At 40.7% G+C, this 22,017-nt stretch overlaps 1 protein-coding gene across 1 annotated transcript in view; it reads right to left on the reverse strand.

Annotated features, from left to right (window-relative positions):
* The window catches only part of PTPRR (protein tyrosine phosphatase receptor type R), a 197,434-nt gene that overhangs the window by 73,529 nt on the left and 101,888 nt on the right, over positions 1-22,017 (reverse strand). Inside the window, exons 4-6 of the mRNA XM_024212658.3 lie at positions 17,265-17,420; positions 10,277-10,387; positions 2,719-2,981 (exon numbers count right to left, since the gene is read on the reverse strand). Coding sequence (XP_024068426.2) covers positions 2,719-2,981; positions 10,277-10,387; positions 17,265-17,420 — 530 coding nt within the window. The remainder of the gene's footprint in view (positions 1-2,718; positions 2,982-10,276; positions 10,388-17,264; positions 17,421-22,017) is intronic.

The raw sequence follows: 22,017 nt of genomic DNA on the forward strand, positions 1-22,017 counted from the left end.
CAGTGATACATCAATAGCAGTAACTGTGAACAGTGTTTGCTTCTGTACCAAACGTCTCCATTCTTGTTAAAAAAGGAGAGATTTAGAGAGCCAAACCCTGACCTGGCACAGCTCTGCAGTCCAGCTGGGACACCCGGTCAAGGCTAGGTAGGAAAAGGTTTTCCTATCCAGTGAGAATTTTTGAGATTTCTAAAGATTTGACAAAAAGTCAAAATCTTGAAAATTTTCACAAACCAAAAATCCGACCAACCAACCCAGTAAATAAATAAAAGGTTCCAATCAATGGAAACTTTTCAATTTCAAAAATGTTTCATTTGATTTCAGTGGGGTTTTTTTCCCCACCTTTTTGGTCTAAATTTACTAAAAGTTTGAAACGAAAAGTCACTTTGACTCAAAAAACTGCATCTTTCTAGTTTGAAAATGTCACAATGTCCCATGTTACCAATTTCAAAGCTTTTTTTTACCCCCTCCCTCCTTCTGAGTTGGGAGATCTGCCAAAACCAACCCTGTTTCATAAGGTGTTTTAGTTTTGATGAATTGGCATTTTTGGGGCAAAAAACAATTTGTCGAAAAATTCCCCAGCAGCTTTACATAGAAGGGTACGTCTGTGTGAGTGGGGAGCCCTGCAGGCAGAGGTCATAGTGCTTCTCTGCGATTGCCCAACTTCTATTCCCTCCTCAAGAGGTGGAGTCACAGATTCCCCCTTGCTGCCAAATATGGCAGTGGGGTCACCCATTTGATGAGTGACATCAAGGGAGAGGGCATTGTACCCCTGACATTCCTGCTTATGGGGGCAGAACAAGCCTTCCTGGCTGGATGATGTTGATTAGTTACACTGCGGTCATGCCTAAGGAACCCAGACAAGGATTAGGGCCCCCTCGTACACCATGAAGACAGTCCCTACCCTAGAGAGTTCACAAACTGGGATTTGAATAATACACAGCCAGTGAATCAACAGACAAAAAAGAGGGAGAACAAGGTAATGGCAGAGAGCAGTGCAAGGCCAAACTAAAGAAAGCCAAGGCATTAGGCACACCCTACATTGTGCCTCCATGTTGCAACCCCCATGCCATGGCACTGCCCCTGTGTTGTGGTCTATTTGGGGTAGAGAGGTTTCAGAGTCGACGGGGCAGTTCTCTGAGCTTTTGTTTTAGTCTGTTTCCATACCCAAAGGTATTAGTTGCCCTCAGACGCCAATGCCCACTAAGGCTTTGCAGGATGCAAAGGAAAGGTTGGAATTGTGACTTGAGAGTATGTCTACACTGCAATCAAACACACACAGCTGGCCTGTGTCAGCTGACTCGGGCTACGGATAGGGTTGCCAGGTGTCCAGTTTTCAACTGGAGCACCTGGTCGAAAAGGGATTCTGGTGGTTCCGGTCAACACTGCTGGTGCTGCACCGCCAACCGGCCGTTAAAAGTCCGGTTGGCGGTGCAGCGAGGCTAAAGCAGGCTCCCTGGCTGCCCTGGCTCTGTGCGGCTCCCAGAAGCGGCTCGTGTTTCCCTCTGGCTCCTAGGAGAGGCGTGGCTATGGAGGCTCCATGTGCTGCCCCTGTATCGAACGCCGACTCTGCAGCTCCCATTGGGCAGGAACTGCAGCCAATGGGAGCTGCGGGGGTGGTGCCTGCGGGTGGGGGCGGTGCACAGAGCCGCCTGGCTGTGCCTCTGCCTAGGAGCCAGAGGGAACTGCCAGCCGCTTCTGGGAGCCGCCTAAGGTAAGTGCTGCCTGGCGCTTGCACCCTGAAACCCCTCCCACACCCCAACCCCCTGCCCCAGCCCTGAGCCCCTTTCTGCACCCAAACTCCCTCCCAGAGCCCACATCCTCTCCCTCATTCTGAACCCCCCAGCCTGGAGTTCCCTCCTAGACCCCAAACTCCTCATTCCTGGCCCCACACTAGAGCCCGCATCCCCAGCTGGAACCCTTTCCCTTCTCCCCCCCCCACTCCAACCTCCTGCCCCAGCCCTGAGCTCCTTCCCGTACCCAAACTCCCTCCCTGATCCCGCATCCCCTCTTGCACTCTGAACCCCCCAACCTGGAGCCCCCCTGCACCCTGAACCTCTCATTTCTGGCCTCACCCCAGAGCCCGCACCACCAGCCCAGAGCCCTCACTCCCTCCCGGACCCCAATCCCCTGCCCAGCCTGGTGAAAATGACCGAGGGAGCGAGGGTGTTTGGTTTTCTGCAATCAGAAAGTTGTCAAACCTAGCTACGAGGCTGTTTAATTGGGATGTAAATGGTTTGGGCTTGGGCTGGACTCAAGCTCTGGAACCCCGTGATGGGGGAGGGTCCTAGAGGCCAGGCTCCACCCCAGTCCTGAACATCGACACCGTAATTAAAAGCCTGCTAGCCCAAGCCTGAGTCAGCTGACACAGGCCAGCTGCAGGTATTTGACTGCAGTGTAGACATATCCTGAGGCAACTGAGGGTGGGATTTCTGTCTGGTGGGAAGTATGATGGGGGAGGGATTAAACAGTTCATGTGACTGATGATCAAATGTGTGACAGGGTGCGAGGGGAAAGAAGTGTTGTTGCTTTGGTCGATTATTACTTCGTATTCTCCAATGTTCCTGTGTTTTAAAAGGTATGTCAAAGGCACTCAGTGTGTTCGATGGGCACCTTTTAGTGCTTCTCTGAAGGAGGAGGTCAAGGAGCACATCAAACTATGCTATGAGATCTTAAAATGAAACAGTAAATATTGAGTGTGCTACGGCATAATCCTACCTTTCTTGAAGGCCCACAGGTTTCATTTTGAAAGGCGATGGACTGGCAGAGAGTGGAGGTTTGATCTCAGGAACACATTGGCCTTGGGGGTCCACTATGACATTAACAACTTTAGGAGCCTGTTCAGGTTGGACCATTCTGTTTGCTGTCTTGTACTCAGACCGAGTTGTCTGCAGGGGAATGGGTGAAAGGTGGATCTCCTGTTTTTTCTCCTTATCTTGTCGCAGTGAGAACTGAATTTTTTCCTTTAATCTGTACAGAACCTATAGAAACAGAAAGGAAAGAGTATCAATTTTTATCCCAACTACTGTGAAAACAAAGTAAAGGAAGAATTAAAAATGCCTAGGATTGATCTATATAATATCAATGATTTCTAGAAGGATTCCACAACTCATGGGCTGAAGTATTTCCAACAAAAAGGGTAAATATTTCTATTATATAAACCATGACTGGCACACAGGTAGTAGGAGGTTTTAGAAGTTCTCATTGCTAACTAATAATTATTTTTACTACAGTTACTGCAGTTGTATTATTAAAGAGATAAATAAAACATAATGGGAGATAGTTGTCACAAAAATCATTGAATGGAAAGAAATACTGGTAAACAAAGTAATTATAGAAAAGCTACACAAAATATTAACACCAAAAATACAATAGTGCAATATATCATCTGATGCTTATGAAACATCCAGACTCATCTCTCTCTAACTAATGTCCTAAATTTGTTTTAGAGTTTCAAAATACTTGTTGTTTACTCATTGCACAAAGAGCTGTTACCAGAATAGAATAATTTTACAAGGTCACCTTTGCAACACTATTGTGCTATTATTTCAGCACTTCAGGTTTATAATACTTCAAAAAATCACTCCAGGATTCATTTAGACTCTAAATGTTTCAGAAATGTCACATGTTTTTGTTTGTTTCCTTGGGGAAGGTAGACAGTAGATTTCTTGTAGCTTGAGACATTTTTTAAATCTTCTCTACCAAGAAATACACAATGATCCTTAATAAAACCCAACATATGCATAATAGGTTCCGCTGATTGTGGACTGGTGCCATTTGATAATTTAAAACTTGTATTTTTACAATAGCCAAAATGTTAACATCTAAAAACTCCATCTAACCTGGATTCCACTATCCACTCAGCTATCTGTAGTAACTACTTTCATAATGTCATATTAATTCTGGATTCAGCTCTACTGACCTCAGTGGAGTTCCAGGTCAAAGATACACTGGCTTGGCAGTGACTGTGAAGGTAACAAGGGGCCCATTTTTGCCATTGCAAAGGACCCCAACACTATGTCTCTTTAGCAGCTATGGAGTTACTGTTTTTGGAAGAAGAAACAAGCTCTTCTGAGCTGCGGTTGTGTCACTTTAGATGATCCCTTCTAGTGTTTAAAAAAAAGAAGAAGAAAATCTATGAAACTTACAATAAGGTAACCACTATCATGTCTCTGTAACAACTAGGGCTGTCAAGCATTTTAAAAAAATTAATCGTGCTGTTAAACAATAATAGAATACAATTTATTTAAATATTTTTGGATTTTTCTACATTTTCAAATATATTGATTTCCATTACAACACAGAATACAAAGTGTACAGTGCTCAGTTTATATTTTTGATTACAAATATTTGCATTGTAAAAAAAAAGAAATAGTATTTTTCATTTCACCTCATACAAGTACTCTAGTGTAATCTCTGTCATGAAAGTTGAACATACAGATGTAGAATTATGTACAAAAAACTGCATTTAAAAACAAAAAAATGTAAAACTTTAGAGCCTACAACTCCACTCAGTCCTATTTCTTGTTCAGCCAATGGCTCAGACAAACAAGTTTGTTAACATTTGCAGGAGATAATGCTGCCTGTTTCTTGTTTACAATGTCACCTGAAAGTGAGAACAGGCAGTGTTGTAGCCATCTTTAGAAATCTCACATTGGTACCTTTTTTGCGTTTTGTCAAAACTGCAGTGAATGTGTTCTTAAAATGAACAACATGTGCTGGAACATCATCCGAGACTACTATAACATGAAATATATGGCAGAATGCAGGTAAAACAGAGCCGGAGACATACAATTCTCCCCCAAGGAGTCACAAATTTAATTAACACGTTATTTTTTAAACGAGCATCATCAGCATGGAAGCATGTCCTCTGGAATGTTGGCCGAAGCATGAAGGGACATTCAAATGTTTAGCATATCTGGCATGTATATATCTTGCAATGCCGGCTACAAATGTGCCATGCGAATGCCTGTTCTCATTTTCTGGTGACGCTGTAAATAAGACGTGGGCAGCATTATCTCCCGTAAATGTAAACAAACTTGTTTGTCTGAGCGATTGGCTGAACAAGAAGTAGGACTGAGTGGACTTGTAGGCTGTAAAGTTTTGCATTGTTTTGTTTTTGAATGCAGTTATGTAACAAAAAAAATCTACATTTGTAAGTTGCACTTTCATGATAAAGAGATTGCATTACAGTACTTGGATGAGATGAATTGAAAAAAACTATTTCTTATTTATCATTTTTACAGTGCAAATATTTGTAAGAAAAATAATATAATGTGAGCACTGTACACTTTGTATTCTGTGTTGTAATTTAAATCAATATATTTGAAAATGTGGAAAAACATCCAAAAATATTTAATAAATTTCAATTGGTATTCTATGGTTGAACAGTGCGATGAAAACTGCAATTAGTCATGATTAATTTTTTTGAGTTAATTGCCTGAGTTAACTGCGATTAATCGACAGTCCTAGTAACAACCATACTATATTTCTTTTCTAGGTGCTATAAATAATTTAAAGCGAGTCCCAGTATCAGCAGACAAAATAAGTATATTTTTGCACTCTCCAACTCAGTCTCTTTTTCATCCACCCAGACTTTAGGAAATCCCTCTGGCCTGCAGTGTCTACAGGGGATTCCACAAGTTCCTGAGTAATTGAGGAACATAATGTGTTGCTTCTACTTCCTTTTGCCACAAATCCAGGAACTTTTATGGTGCTTCCACTCAGTGAGGCTCCTTCCACTCAGTGAGGCTCCATGAATACTCTCATTCAAGCCCCTGTGTCAGGGCCTGTCACTGCCTAGCCCTATGTGTGTGACTGGATATATCTCGTACATCCATTTTCATGGTAATATTCAAAAATTAATATTTCAGTGTGAACTTGGAATTGTCCCATTTACAAGCAATTCACCCATTAGGCCGGCCTCAGTAACACATGTAAACACTATATTCATTTAATTGAGTTAGAGAATAAATCACATCAGTAAAGTGAGCAAGATTTGGTCCTCCTCACTTTGGAGGAAAATAGCCCTAATTGTATTACAAAACCCAACAGGTATATTGGATAAATAAATACAGATGTTTGAGATATTCTAACCACTTTCCTCCTACAAATCATTTTGGGCTTCTCTGCTTTCAGATAATTCCTAGATACTTGATTATGAGAATATCACTCTGCCATTCATGGCACAACATTTTAAATCACATATTTACATTGCTTTCTTTCAATGTGATGTCTCATTTGGAGGCACAGTCAGTTAGGTCTTTGGGGTCCATCTAGACTAGCATAATTTCCTACCTCTCTCCAATCTGCTATTTGACATAGAAAAAAAAACCTAGTAAATTTAGATCCCACCCATAACAGGCTATGAAATGAGTTAAGGAACCATGTTTGGTCTTCATTTAGACATGGTTTCAGCTAACACAGTTTGCCCAAACAGTGTGGATGGGGAAAAATCATATCAAAACCATGTTTAAAAAGACATTCTGGATTTTAAAAAATGTTTTTTAAAAACAGTTTGGCTCTAACAATAATAGCCCACAAAACTATGCAAATAACCAATTTAGTTACAGCCATATTTAAAGAAAGCTTAGACTCAGTTCAAGGCTGAGCGTAGACAAGGCCTTCATGGCATAAGGTGTCTGTCCCTGTTATAGCTCACAAGAGTTAAGGAAAGGCAGTTCTCTACAGCCACCTCAGAACACTAGGATAAATGGTACACACTAACCCAGAGATACAGGATGACTGAAAAATATGAAGAAAAATCCCTAATCTTTAAAGAGCTGCTTTCTAGGACACAGTGGGACATCTTTAAATTTTGCATATATGAGGGCCCTGGTGTAGACTCACAACTCAATGAGAATGCAACTCCTCTTCCTGTCGCCTCCTTGCTTGGGTCCACATGGAGTCATGAGTAGGCCTAATCTACATACACTGAAGTTCACACCTTTTGTTTCTGCCCAGAATACCTCAAAAGAGAGCCTAACTTTCACAGGCAAATTGATTTTTAACTCATATATTTTGTTATTTCAGTGCATGAATGTGTGTGGACACTCTTACTTCAGAATAAAAGTATATTGTTTTGATTTTGCTTAAGTCACTCAATAAAGCTTACGTAAGAAAAATTGAAGAGGCCTCCTAGAAAGAGAAACTAACCCTTGGACTGGCTAGAAATCCTTGGTTAATCTCTTACTATTCCCTCAGCAATTCTACTAAGCATTGAACATAAGATGTTACCATGATGCAGTATTTTTAAAATTAATCTCATGTTTCAAGAATAAAAAGGCCAAGTTTGGTTTTCTTTGATGTATGGGGTCATAAATTATTTGTGTATATTCCTATGATCATAGTGTTTTTGAGTATCCTGAAAATTTTGTGAAGTCTAAAAGCTGCACAAACTTTAGAACAAATGATCAGTTGTGAAAATTTTTACAGGACAAGTGAATTTCCTGTTATTCAATATTCTCCTGATTAAAATGTTTGTAAAATTCAATCAAGTGGCAGAAAAAAACCCCACATGATTTTGGTAAGAACCATCCTGCAAAAATAATGAATGACAAATTACATTTTTATAAACAACTAGGGCCAGTCAAAAAATGTTCAATCTCACAATTTACACAAAAGAGGGTCAAATTTTTCTTGTCTTTTCTTTTGTGTATGTGAAAAAAGTCATTCTGTTTTTCAAATTTCAGAATCTGAAAACTCTTGACAAGAAAAAGGGACACTTTTTTAAATAAAAAATTATCCCATTTGTTAACCAGCTCTACAAGTAACCTGTAGTCGAATAATTACCTATTTAGTACCTATTTATGAATAAAGAGCACATTAAGAAATCTGGATCATTTTTGAAATACTTCGAAACAAAAAAGGGCTGAATTCATAAGAAATATTCAAAATGAATAGTTCAACCTGCTCTATCAAATATAGTATTATGTATGAAAATGGTTAGTGTAATAACAAACCATTATCTATTCAAAATAAAAATCACAGAGAGACCTGTTCTCCTTAGAATAGCATTGTTAAATAGTTACACTTAATTAGTCTGTTGCTTAATATGTTATAAATGATGTATGGAGCGCTCAGAAGAAATTAGTCCATAGTCTGGACTGCAGAAGAGGACCACTGGTGGTGAATCCCTTCTGAGACACAAAGAACACAGTTATTCTGGTGATGGGGGGCTCACAGAAATAAATGGGTGGCCTGGGAGGAACAATTTACTGGTCTGAATTTAGCTCATGTAGTACTGTATTACTGTATATAGCAATACACTGCATAATAAAATATAGGCTTGATAGTTTTCTTATTGCAGTTCATTAATAAATTCCAGAGAAATTAAAAATAAAATATGTAAAGACTTTTAATGCACAGTCTTCTGTCAGTGTAAAAACTGTGTAGTTAAATATCATGATTTGTAAAACCCAATTAAGAGAAAAAGCTGTACAGTTTTATAATTTCCATAATAATTCTATAGAACAAAGGATTAACATAGACAATTCAACTAGCTTGCACTAACCACTATTGTGCACCCATCTAATTAGTTTCCACTTCACATTTTAAGAGACACTTCCAAGTAATCTAGATCCAGATTTGGCCAACAGCACCTTTGACACTCCCAGGAATAAGCATTTAGGGATAAATATGCAGCTGCAGTATAATTCCAATATAGCCATTTTGGGTACCCCATTACAGGCCCAACATTTTGTAGCCTGCAGAATTCGTGATTTTATGTGTGCTAAATGTATGCTTATGCACTCAGAGATTATGTAGATAAAAGGAGGAAGGCGGAATAGGTGTCCAAGGTGTTGTACTCTGCTTCCACAAAGTGAACAGCTAGGCAGCAGAGACAGAAAAAGTTATCACATCCTGTTTCCAGAGTTACATCTTTGATGATGCGATGTGTCTTATTCTCCATAAGAAATGAGGGGTGAGGAGGGGAAGAGGGAGGATTAATGTTTGTCAGGTGGGAAAAAAACAAGAACTCCCTCCCCCCCCAACTTCAGAGAGGCTTTACCAGTTTAAGTAAGATTTTGTCATCAAAAATCTATAATTTACAGACCGAACAACAAATCTTCATCTGAAATGTTATTTCCATCTTAACATACGGATGTAAAAGCTGCAGATCCAAAGGTATATAGACAGACATCTAAATGCCCTTGAAAGCAAGTCTGTTTGAAAAGTATTAGGTATTCAAAGGAATGAATAGTGCCAAGATTCATCAGAGTTCAACAATTCCTTATCTGTAAAGTTATCCAGAAAAGATGATGGAAATATTTGGGACATGTGTTAAGAATGAACACATTCTTGAGCAGCTGGAGGAACATGAAAGTGGGGCAAACCAAAAGAATCCCTCCACTGAACACTACTCAGAGAGAGAAAACTTATGGAACTTAACATCACAGAGGACATGCAAAGAATGGCCCTGGAGACTCAGGGACGGTGGAGCCTTCCTCCTGCCCTAACAGTGTGGGAATGATTCAGATTCTGAAGCTATAACTGACAGTTTCCTTTTTTTTTAACAAAATCAAATTGAAAAAGATTTCAGAGTGTCCCTTTAATACCTCCAGTGTCAAAATGCACTCAGGGCCCTTTAAATTTTTTTGAGCTTCATTCATTGGCAAGGATGTTCCCTGGACACCCAGTGGCTAGACACCTGACCACCAGACATATACTGCATCACATGTTAGACGTCATGTTAAAAGAGCAGTTAAATAACACACTTATCCCTAACTACATTTTTGAATAGTGGTAATATCAATATTTTCAATGTCAAATTCATATTTTATTGTAATTATATTGTTACACAGTGCTAATACCATATTACCATGTATAAAACGTATTATGTCAATGTTGTATTTTTTATTACCACATAATATAAGAAATAAAATACACTAGAAATCTGTAGTGACATTGAGGGCTCCTGTGACCTCCATAAACCACTCACTTAGGCTTCACTCTCATGGATTATCATGTTACTAGAAGCCCTCAATTTAATTACTGCATGGTTATTGTGAATGGTTAAATGTCCATTATTTCTGAAACTTACCATTAGTGATATTTTATATCAGATATAAAACATTCTAAACATAATAAGTATTTCTATTACTCATCAGGCTTTGGCCTCCCAACACTATCAGAGTTACTCACTGCTACTTAGAGGCTAAGCTTCTGACTATTTTATGAAAACCCTCTTGAAATAAAGGAGGCAGGACTCTGTCTTTCAGGCTGATGTAAGCAATAAATAAATGAAAACAGAAAGAAGGTAAAGCAACAGACTTACCATTAAACATGTTGCAACAATGACAAAGATGCTGAGAAATATGACTACTGCATAAAATCCTTCTTTGCTCCAGATTTTGTCCGCTTCATGCTGGCCTTGCAAAACATTTTTCTTTATTAACAAAAAAAAAAAAAAAAAAAAAAAAAGGTTGAAATTCTACAGTAGCATGTGCAGATTAAAGAGTTCTTATCAGGCACTATGCATTATTTCAGATTTGTTATAGTACACATTCTGTAGTATATGGCTCTGACCGCTGCCAGTTCCATATCTACCTAAAATAAGCAAACCGGCTGAACTATATGTGTTTGCCACAATAATCCTAACACACCCAAAGATGATTTAAGATCTTCTTAGTGACTATTGAAGTAAGCTTCCAACAGATGCAATGGACTGGTCTTAAGCTAAGTAAACAAGACTCATTCTTTCTTGGAAACTACCTGGCCCAGCAGGTAAGAGGGTAGTACTCATATGTGTACTGAGGAAATTGCTCTTGCTGTCTCATTTTGCTGCGTCTCCTCCCACAACACCTACACACTAGCCTACGTACTATCTACACCTTACACAGAAGTGAAAACAGGTGCAAACAGAATCTCGTGATGTATTAATAAGCTGAAAAGCCCTGACATTCTAACCTAAAGAAAAACCCAAAACAACCTCTCCCCCCATATTAAATTCTGATTGTACTTAAAGCAATCTCCTAACTTTAGGGACTCCCAATGATATTACATTTTTAAAGCAGCTCTGTACGCTGAAAAATGCAGAGCTGTTGGGGAATATAAAATAAAAAACAATGTTTATTCTGTCTTTATTGCAGTGAGAGCCTGGTTGGAATATCAAATTATAAGATATTGGCTACATTTTCAAATGGAAAAAAGCTTAATTGAAACTTGGTTCTAATAGAATCCTCAGTCCAACTGTAACACATTATTCAGAATATGATGTATAAACTTGCAGCAAATGCAATCTTCACTTGTGTGTTTCAAAGGGAAAAAGATTACATATAAATAGACTTGAAAGAAATTAAGTTGCACATATAACTACAGAAAGTCACACTCCTAATTTCAGTCTATTTCTTTATTGTATTTCTTGAATAAAATTGTCAAGTTGAGAGAAAAGAAGGTATTTAAATCAGGTTTTCAATACGCATTTCCAAAGTCTCGATGTTCCCTTTTCATAGAAAAGCCCTGTAGGGAGCCTAATCTGTAATTTAACATACTAATTCATGTGAAAACTAAAAATTGCCTTGTCTTCACTATGATTTTCCTCAATTTAATCAACTTGAGTTAAGAACAAACTTTCTTTCCTAGGCCTTGTCTACACTTGTGCACCATGTAGGATACATGTAGCCACACACCTCAGTGAAGGGGAAGCTCCATCCACACTCACTGCAGTGTGTAGCTACATGTGGTTGTGAAAAGCTCCAGCAGGGGGAAGATAGCAGGGAAAGGCTCTGGCAGTGGAGAGCTTCTGGAGCATTTCCCTGCCACCTCCCTCTTGTCAGAGCCTTTCCCTGCTACTGGAGGCTTTCATTGCGGCAGGGAAAGGCATCAGCTGTGCTGGGAGGCAGGGGGATAGTACACTGCTGAAAAATAGCAGTGTAGACATGGAAAGTGCTGTGCGGCTGGCCTGTGTCAGCTGACTCAAGCTCCAGGGGCTCGGGCTAAGGGGCTGTTTAACTGCTGTGCAGATGTTTAGGGCTCTGGGATCCTGCAACCCCAGGCTCTAGTCCAAGCCCAAATGTCTGCACTGCAATTAAACAGCCCTTTAGCCTGAGCCCTGGGAGACTGAGTCAGCTGACATGGGCCAGCCACAGGTGTTTAATTGCAGTGTAGGCATACCCACAGAGAACTGTGTAGGGTACATACCCTGGGGGTTCAGGTGTGTTTCTTCTCTTCTTGCCTAAGCAGTGCCTCTCCGTCTACACAGCTATTTATATCCATACCAGCTGGGCATGCAGTGTGTGTACTCTGTACACTGCCGCAAGTATAGACGTGCCCCTAATGAAGACACAGGAATCCCTAAAGCAAATATTCCATGAGGTTGAGTTTATAGACTTGGAGTCACCTGATCACCACAGAGGGAAAAGTTCAGGAGTCTCATAGAGGGGGTGGGTGTGTGGTCTGCAAACTCAAAAGGGCCTTCTGCTCCATGCGATCCTTGGGCATGGTTTGGAGCTATGTTGTCATTGGGTATGCTAGCAGAAGCATGGGTAACTCATGCTCTGAAATCTGCCAGGTCTCCTGGGACCTTGCAATACTGAGCAATGCTACACACCTGCACAAACCCCTTTGACCTAGAGCCCTCCCAAACAGGGAAAGCCCTACTCAGGTAGAATTCAAGCAGAGGAGTTTGTATGCACTGACAGCAACATGGACTCCAGGGATAGAGGGACACATAACTGAGAGCAGCCACTGCTGTTTTGATTCAACACAGATTTGCTTCCCTCTAGTTGTAGAGAGGGACAGAAACATTCAGTGCCTAGTCTGTGTAATTCACAGAATGTAGCTTTATAGAATAGAGCACACACAGATACGTATTTGATCGGATGGTTAATTTAGGGGTGCTTATTTTTTTAAAAAAAATTACTATGTATTGACTTATAATTAGAAAACCTCCTTAACAAGAATATTCTTTTGTTGAGATGTGAGTCTGTCACAGCACTGGAGGCCAGATGGCAAAATGAAACTCTAACAGTACACCCACTAAAATCAATGAGAGTACTTGGGTGGGAAACTGCTCAGCAATGTGAGCACTTGGTTTCACAACTTGGCTCTAAGGGCTCTATATGTGTCCACAGGCCGAAAACAAATTCTAAATCACCTTCTTGCAGTGAGCCATTCAAAAAATGTAAGCGTTTCTGGCATACTGGCCAATTATTTCTGCTGAAATTGTTCCTAACCTTATTTAAACAACAATAAGTTCACTGCTTTCACTATTTGTTTTGTAGTGTTTCGTCCAATTCAGTTACCTCAACGCAGTAAGGAGGTTATTTTATCTAATGTTTACAGGATAGGCCTGGGTCTTCATGCTGGCTTAAGGCCCAACACCGCAGCTGCCCTGCAGTTTGAACTCCCATTGACAGCCATGGGAATTCCGTGTTCAGAGCAGCTGCAGCATTGGCCCATAAGCTATAAACTAACTGTTTGACCTTGGGGAGGTTACCTGACAACCTTCCTGTGTTTCAGACATCCCACGTGGAAAACTGGATTAAAAGCAGGAGCCCATTGAGCATCAGCTGAGCTGCCCTTTCATAAGTAAATAAATGCTGCCCTGTACCTCCCCATCTAAAGATCAAATAAACTAGAGAGTTGACTAGCTAACATAATTTTTGAACTACTGGCCGAGGGACTTTAATTACTTTATTTTTAGTACATTAGTGGAACAGTAGAGCTTTTTTTTTTTTTTAAATGGTAGAACTTATTATATAAGTAGTTGAATCTACTATAATTCTTCTCCATTACAAATGCAGTGCACATTTTCTCCTGATTTTGTTTTTCTCAAAGTCAGATCTAAACCATTTTGAAATGTTAGGTAATTGCCTATAAAAAGGCAAAAATTACACACCACAACTCTAACACTGACTGACATGCCATTTTGGAACACCGAAATATTACGTTAGCCTAACAAAAGAAGTCTGTTCCCTTGATTCTAATGTAGAGTAGGATGGACAGCAGAACTCTCACTTAAATTCTTCTATAATTATGATAGCAGGGGTTCTGGACTATTGTAGCTGAGTCACTTGTGTCTATGATAAGAAAATAATTTGTGAGACAGTGTCAGTTGTTCAGGACTATTTGTTCCGAGGTCCAGGAAAACTGATAAGACGGAGTTATAAACAATTAAGTTAATCTAAAACAGCTTAGTTGTTAAGCTCCTAGAGACAAAAGCTTTTCTGGTAGAGTCCTCCTTATTGAGAGCAGAAAGTCAGAGATGGTAAGAAAAAAAAAAAGGCCTGTCAGCAGAGACAGACATTGAAACTTAAAGATGCCAGGGTGTGCTGATTAAATGAACTGGAACTATAACATATGTCACTACCTAAGTGGCGGTTCCCCAGGCCTCAGACTAGGTATAATATAATGCTTTGATTTTCTCACGGGGCTTGTCTACACACAAACTTGCACCAATTTAGTTGGAATCAATTTAAGCTAAATTGATATAAAATATTTCTAAATGGATTTAAGAATGTCTATGTAGGGGTCTGATGGGGGAGGGATAGCTCAGTAGTTTGCACATTGGCCTGCTAAATCCAGGGTTGTGAGTTCAATCCTTGAGGGGGCCATTTAGGGATCTGGGGCAAAATCAGTACTTGGTCCTGCTAGTGAAGGCAGGAGGCTGGACTCAATGACCTTTCAGGGTCCCTTCCAGTTCCATGAGATAGATATATCTGGTTTATCTAAATTGGTGCAACCTAGTGTGCAGACAAGCCCTTGGTTTTTTATAAATGTTTTTTTCTCTACGATAACTTTGGATCTAAGCTGTTATTAAGGCACCTCTTGTGGACTATTCTCAGGGACATAGGAAATGAACACCTGACCTCTGGTAATGGAGAAGGTGGGAGAGGAGAAGCACTTGACAAGTAGCACTCTGCCCAAGGCATGGGCAGAAAGTTGCCCATTCTCAAAAGATGCTTCCAACACACTGGCTGTAGTCAGTAAGGAGCATGAGTAGAGCCTGGAGACCACAGAAACTGGTGTGACTCTGGGTTATAGCCCCTTATTGCCTCTGCCCTGCAAACATTTGTTCTTTGGGTGGATTTAGGGATACGTGAAAAATTGGTCAGTTAACATGGCTGGGAGGTGAAGATTAAATGTAGCTGTCTTTTAGGCCTTGATTTCTACAAAGACTTACACATGAGTAGTTCCACTGAAGTCAGTGGAACTAGTTACACATGTAAAGATAAGTGTGTGCATAAGTCATTGTAGGATCAGGGCCTTATTTATGTAATCTGTTAAAAATGGAATAAAGACATTCAGATAATGCTCTTGTCTTCCCAATAGCATTAAACCCACCTGACTTTATGAGCTATTTTGTATGAAGAATTCTAGAGAAAACTCCATGAAACCTTTAACTTTGTATTGGCTACATTTATCTGATTGACAGAAAGAGAATTCAAATACCTAGTAGTTTTAGACTAATGAAACTGAGGAATGACAATTTACTATTGCATGTAACATAGGTGAGATTTCAAAGTCAGCACTTTGTTTTTTCAGACAGTCCTTCCTAGCTTGAAATCATTTCTCCATCCATAAGGAGTTATTCACATATGTTTTCTTCCCATGTCTATTTGAATTGTTATTTGTAATTGAAGTATTTGGAACAGATAATCATATCTCTCAAATTCATACACTTCAGCACTAAAGTAAATTTTCATTTAAAAAAAGTATTTTAGGGCTGCAGCCCAGGTGGCTGATTGGAGGTGTAATGAACAGATCTGACATTAGGACAGGACTGCTTAGCTTCACTTTGTGATACTATAACTCAATGTCCTATAACCTCAGTATCTGCACCGTGAAAACCCTTTCATTTCCATAGTTTACCTGCTGCAGGAAACACATATGACTTTGCTCATTATAACTTGTTTTTTATATTGCACTTTTCATACTGAAAATATATCGCAGCACTTTACACTGTATTAGAACTTTAAAATGAGGTAGAAAAATGGCAGTACAGCAACTATGTAGGCTAGTGTAGCACCCATTATGTGCTCATCAATGGCTCACACACAGGCCTGGACATAAAGGCCCTGATCCTTTGCTTGGCATAGGAATCAACAGGACTGGGGAGGGGGGACTGGAGCTGGTCAAAGTTTTCTGTTCAGAATGTTTTTTTGACCAAAAACTGCTCTCTCATCAAAATGGAAATTTGCACAGGAAAATCTGTTTTTGATTAACTGTTTTGAGATTTTTCATGAAATTGACCTCACACAGAGTTCAAGGGGCTTTATGTGTAATTATGGGCTTCCAAGCACCAAACAAGATCCAAAGTGATTTGATTATAGCCTGATGTGTTTGTGAGAACTCAATGGCTTCCTTTCCTTTTTTCTTTAATTATTATTTCCTTTGGTGTCACGAGGTAAACCCGAAGTCAAATATATGTCCAAATGCAATGTCTGCAGAGCACTGCCAATGTGGCAGTGCTGGTCCTGTTTTGAAACAGATTATCTTTAAAAATAAAAGTAGTAATAAAAAATAACAAGACGTTTTAAGGGCTCTCTCTTTTTTGGGCTAGGTAAAAAAAATAAAGTGGGCAAACTTTCAAATCTCTCACTCTCTCAGAAAACAAAGTCAGCAATAGATAAAATAAACAAATACAATGCTCCCAAAGCCATTCAAGGCACAGTTTAACCCTGTATCGACCAAGCGGGAGGTTGGACAACCTTGAAGTGGAGAATTATCATGAAATCTGAATTCTATTTGTGTCTTCACAGAAGTCTTCAGACCAGCCAACTCACATATAAAAGACCAAAGTTTCTTAGGCCATGTCTATACATACAGTGGTGCAGTGGCGCAGCTGTACCAATACAGCTGTGCCGCTCCAGCACGTCTGGTGAAGATGTTCTATGCCGACAGGAGACAGCTCTCCCATCAGCATAATAAAACCACCTCTGCGAGTGGCAGAAGCTATGTCAGTAGGATAAGCTCTCCCACCAACATAGTGCTGAGCACACGAGTGCTTATGTTGGTGTAACTTATGTCGCTTGGGGTGTGTGGTTTTTTCACACCCCCGAGCAACATAAATTATGCCGACATAAGCTGTAGTGTAGTCATAGCCCGAGTGATTATATGATCCATTCAAGCTTTCTTTAAATAATTTAACAGGATTATTTTTTATTATTGCCTTGCAATAATAATAAAAACAACTTTTATTAGCCATACATTCTCCTCAATATCAGTACCTTAGCCTAAGAACTAACACAGGCCTTAATGATTATATTTAGAGTTGACTAATTTACAGTAAACTCCAATATGTTATACACATGATAACGTACCTCTGGGGAAACCTCTGTAATTCCAAACTGGGATAAACTTTGATGCAGAACATTGATATTAAGTGAACGCAACACCTCTTCAGATGGAAGCGCGTCAGAAATTCCTGGTTTTCGATTTATTGGAGACACGAACAGCTCAACACAGTTCTTCTTCCCCTAGATAACACAAATCATATAAAAATATTTGATTCTGAATCATTCCTGCCAGCCACAAATTTTAATCATATTTTAAAAAATGAAAAATATAATATAAGGAGGATTGCAACTGCTCGCTTGCTCTCTTTCTCTACTCACACTCCATTTCCAGCAATTTAAACTTCACAGGATGGATGATAAGAAACATAGTATATGCTGTGTTTTTTCTCTCTCATTCCTTATTAGATTATCCTCACCTTAAAGTCACCATCTTTAGATGTTTGTCCTTCAGCGAAACTGCTTTTTATCATGACATGTTGGTGTTTTGTTGTTACTTTGCAATCCAATGTCAACACATTGCAACTTTTTGTGATGAGGCACAATATTCTCATTGCAATGTCATGCTATTAGATGCCACAGCAATGTGACAGGACCTTAAACGTTGTGTTGACTCCATAGAAAAGCCTGCTTGTGTTTCTGGTATCTTGCAATTTATTGTTACAGGGTGGGGATAAATTAATTAAAACTGGAATAATCTTGAGTTTTTTTCAGGAAGTATACTCATCCTACTTCACTACTTTCATTGTTATGAAGAAACAAATATGACCTTGCTATATTTAAAGTATTGAGCCATTACATTCAGAAGTGTAACTTCACAGACATCAGATTTAATGGGACACTTTAAGGATGATTAGCTTAAATTTGAGCTCCATAGATACCATAGCATACACAGAGGCTACCATTTTCTCCTACAGGGTTGTGCTCCTACTTAGAATAAACTTTTATAGTTTCCATTGATTTCTTCATTGGAAGCAGAATTCGCCATTCCCCCAGAACACAAGTGACAGGACTTCAGTCCCCACAAACCCATAGATTTTGTGGATTAGCCAGATGAAGGAGCACATTCATGGAGATTCCTTGCCTCCATATTGCCATGCATTCTTTCCCATCTTCTACTAGGCCCCAGACCCTATAGCTCTTGCAGGAGCCAGGTTGCCAGCAGCTCCACCACTACAGATGCCCCTGGAGCAGGGGTGTTTCCAGATTGCAGAAGGGGAACCAGTGTAATTTACCACAGATTATTACTCTCTCCGGTTTTGGGGGGGCAAGAGATTCCAGTGGAGATCTCCCATCCTTTTTCCTGTCCCATTCACAGAGTCAGAACCCTATAGCCCTGATGGAGGGGTTTCTATGGGGTTTGTGGAAAGGGGGAGCTTGCTGAGGAGGTGCTTTTCCCACCTTTTAGTGCCTCCCTGAGGTAGGTTCTCCTTTGCTTACAGAAAGGACTTTATACCTTCTGTGAACATAGGGCTTTGCTCACAAGTAGCGTCATATCTAGGGAACTGCTGTCTAGTTGTAAGAGCAAGAAGAATTGGAATAAGGATGTTTCAGTTACACTATTAATGCTTGTGACTATTGACTCGCTGTGTGATCTTGGCCAAATCATATAGCCTCTTTGTGCCCCATTTTATCCATATAGAAAATGGGTAGATTAATACCTTCCTCACAGTGGGAGTTGAGCAGACTAATATTAATTAACATTTCTAATGTGTTTTGGGCTAGGTGTAAGGGCAAAATGTTAATATGTCTACCCTCAAACCACAAATTAAAAGAGAAATAAGAAACCACGGAGTCAATGGGAAAACACAATATGCAGCATGCTCTCAATTACCCAGGCTCCTCAGAGCACATTAGGAGAGCTGCTACATGGCATGTTAGCTAGAGTATTTTAGGACCCATAAGGAAAGTTCCTCTTAATTGCACTTTTCACTGTGTATGCCTTATAACTTTAACATTTTGGTTAATGTGGGGGACAAGAAGATTGAGCACTCCCTGCCATGAATGACGTTCCTAAAGAAAATGAAAAGAATGTCATTGCATTGCTATTGATCTTTCCTTTTGTACAGCTTGTGTGATCCTCTCACAAAGACATTATTTGAAAGGTATTTTTGATCCCTTTTGGCATACAAAATCCTATCATACTAGGAAATACATTTATATCGAACCTGTCAATCCTCTTCACTGGTATTCAGCCCACACCTTGCCTGAAAAAAGCCACCCTCACTTGGAACAATAATGGAATGCTAGCAACACAGAGATTGTATGGCTTTTCTGTTTAATGGCAGAAATGCCCTGTGGAAAACAACAGTTATAGATTCCTACTGTGAGCCATTAAAATTAACCTTTAAGTACTTTACATAGTATAGTACTGTGACACTTTATATCTCGGGGGAGTGCCCTGTAACCCCTATATTCATCATTTGTGTAAAACTGTGATATTGCATATAAATCATGCCATGTAAGGTATCACGGGAAAGGTTATGATCTGCTGAAACCCATCATTCTATCTAAATATGTATATCATTAATGCATATGAAATTATGAGATTGTGTTGTATGGTTGTCACTAAAATATGCTGTGAGTTTGGGAATTGCCCAGGTATTAGCTCCCCAGAGACAACAACAAGGGAAGTAACCAATGCGCGAGTGGCTGTCAAACAACCATCAACTGCGATTGTCCAGCAAGGGAGTTACAATTCAATGGCTCACTTGCACAAGGCCACACCAGGGGAATTGCTCAACTTAGCCTGGGGACTCAGCAGTGCCCACCAGACATGCCTGGACTTGTGTTCTTCCAAGCACATGGACTGAGGATATAAAATAGAGGACAGAGGCCACATGGTTTGTCCTGTCTCTTCCCCCACCAATGCCTATGAAGCCAACAAGAACACTGGAGCTGAGGAGACTGGTCCCCAGGCTCACAGGGAGAGCTTGCGTATGAAAGACTAACCAACCTGCAGTATCCAGTAGGGTGAGAAAAACTGCTTAGTCCAGATATTGTCTAGTCTAATAAGACTGAGAATTTAGACTGCGTGCTGATCTTTTATTTTCCTTTGGTAACTACTCTGACTTTTGCCTATCACTTATAATTAAGGCTGAGAGTTTGTCACGTAAGTCATGGATTCTGTGACTTTCCGGGAGCTCTGTGACTTCTGCAGCGGCTGGTGCGGCTGGCCCGGGGACCACCTGAGGAGCTAGGGCAGCCCCTGGGACAGCCGCACCAGCTGCTGCTGGGGCAGTCTTGAGCCACTGCCCTCTCCCCCTCCCAGCAGCAGCAGAAGTTTGGGTGCATGTGGGAGGGAGCTTAGGGCTGGGGGTTGGGGCATGAGGGGGGGTGAGGGCTCTGGGCAATGCTTACCTTAGGGGGCTCCCCGGAAGCAGCGACATGTCCCCCCCTCTCAGCTCCTAGCTCTGCGCACTGCCTCTGCCTGCAGACACCACCCCTGTGGTTCCCAGCCAATGGGAGCCGCGGAGCTGGCATTTGGGGCTGGGGCAATGTGCGGGGGCTAGGAGCTGAGGGAGGGACATGTCACCGCTTCCGGGGAGCCGGGTAGGGAGCCTGCCAGCCCCGCCAGCCCCCCCCCCCACCAGTACCAGCAGGGGTCCCAGGCTGTGCACCAGTGCCTGCCCCCCCTGCACTAGCAGGGGTCCCGGGCTGCTGCCCCCGAGCACGCACAGTGCCCCTGGACCGTTTCACTATGAGCAACGCTGTGCCCCCTGGGCTGCCCCCCCACAAGCACCCCCGGCACTCCCGGGCTGTCCCCCCGCCCAAGATTTAGTTGGGTATATAGTATAAGTTATGGACAGGTCATGAATTTTTGTTTATGGCCCATGACCTGTTCATGACTTTTACTAAAAATACCTGTGATTAAAAACGTAGCCTTACTTATAATCACTTAAAATCTATCTTTTGTAATCAATAAACTTATTCTAAAGTTTATCCTTACCAGTGACTTTCACTGAAGTGCTTGGTAAATCTGCTCAGGTTACAAAGGCTGGTGTACGTCCACTTCCCATTGATGAAGTGGTGAACCAATTCATAAACTTGCATTGCTCAAGAAAGGGTCTTGAGCAGTGCAAGACAATATAATCTGGTAGTACAACACTGGGAGCTGGGGGGATTTGGCTAGTGCCTTTCTCTGTGTGATCCGTGAGCAGCTCTGGGATCATTCATGCAGTCTGGCTGGGTGTGGGGCTCCACATGCAGTTGTACTGAGTGGCAACAGCTCCTGGAAGGGTTTGCTGCTTGTCACCAGTAAGGCATTGTGAGAGACAACCCATATTAGTGAGTTAAGGGGGCACAGTGCTTCCACAGTCCCAGGTTGCACCCTGAGGATCCCATCACAAGTACAGTATAGTTCTTTCCGTACTATACATTCATCAGATATTAACAATCTTAGCTAGTTTTAAATGGAAAATCACAGATTTAGAAAATTATTTTTTAAATGACTTATTCTCCCTCCTTAGAAACAAAATGTCACCAGTTTTTGTGAACATGGTACCTTAAGATCTACAAGACCATTTCTGAACACATGCTGCTGAAGCCCACTATCAAAGCAGGAATATTAATGTCATAACAAGACATTTAAATTACTATCTGAAAAACTCAGATACTATGGTGATGATGACTTAGAAATGTATCAGAAATAAACAAACAGAGACAGACCAACATATAGTCTGAGCAAGAATCACATGTATATTTGAATTAAGGGATGGGGTATAAAGAAAATGAGAATAAACTTCCTTCTGGAAATGTACCATAGAATTGACTAAAAATT

The sequence above is a fragment of the Terrapene carolina genome, unplaced genomic scaffold, assembly GCF_002925995.2.
Source record: "Terrapene carolina triunguis isolate 2854851 unplaced genomic scaffold, T_m_triunguis-2.0 Scaffold68, whole genome shotgun sequence".
Taxonomy (NCBI): Eukaryota; Metazoa; Chordata; order Testudines; family Emydidae; genus Terrapene; species Terrapene triunguis.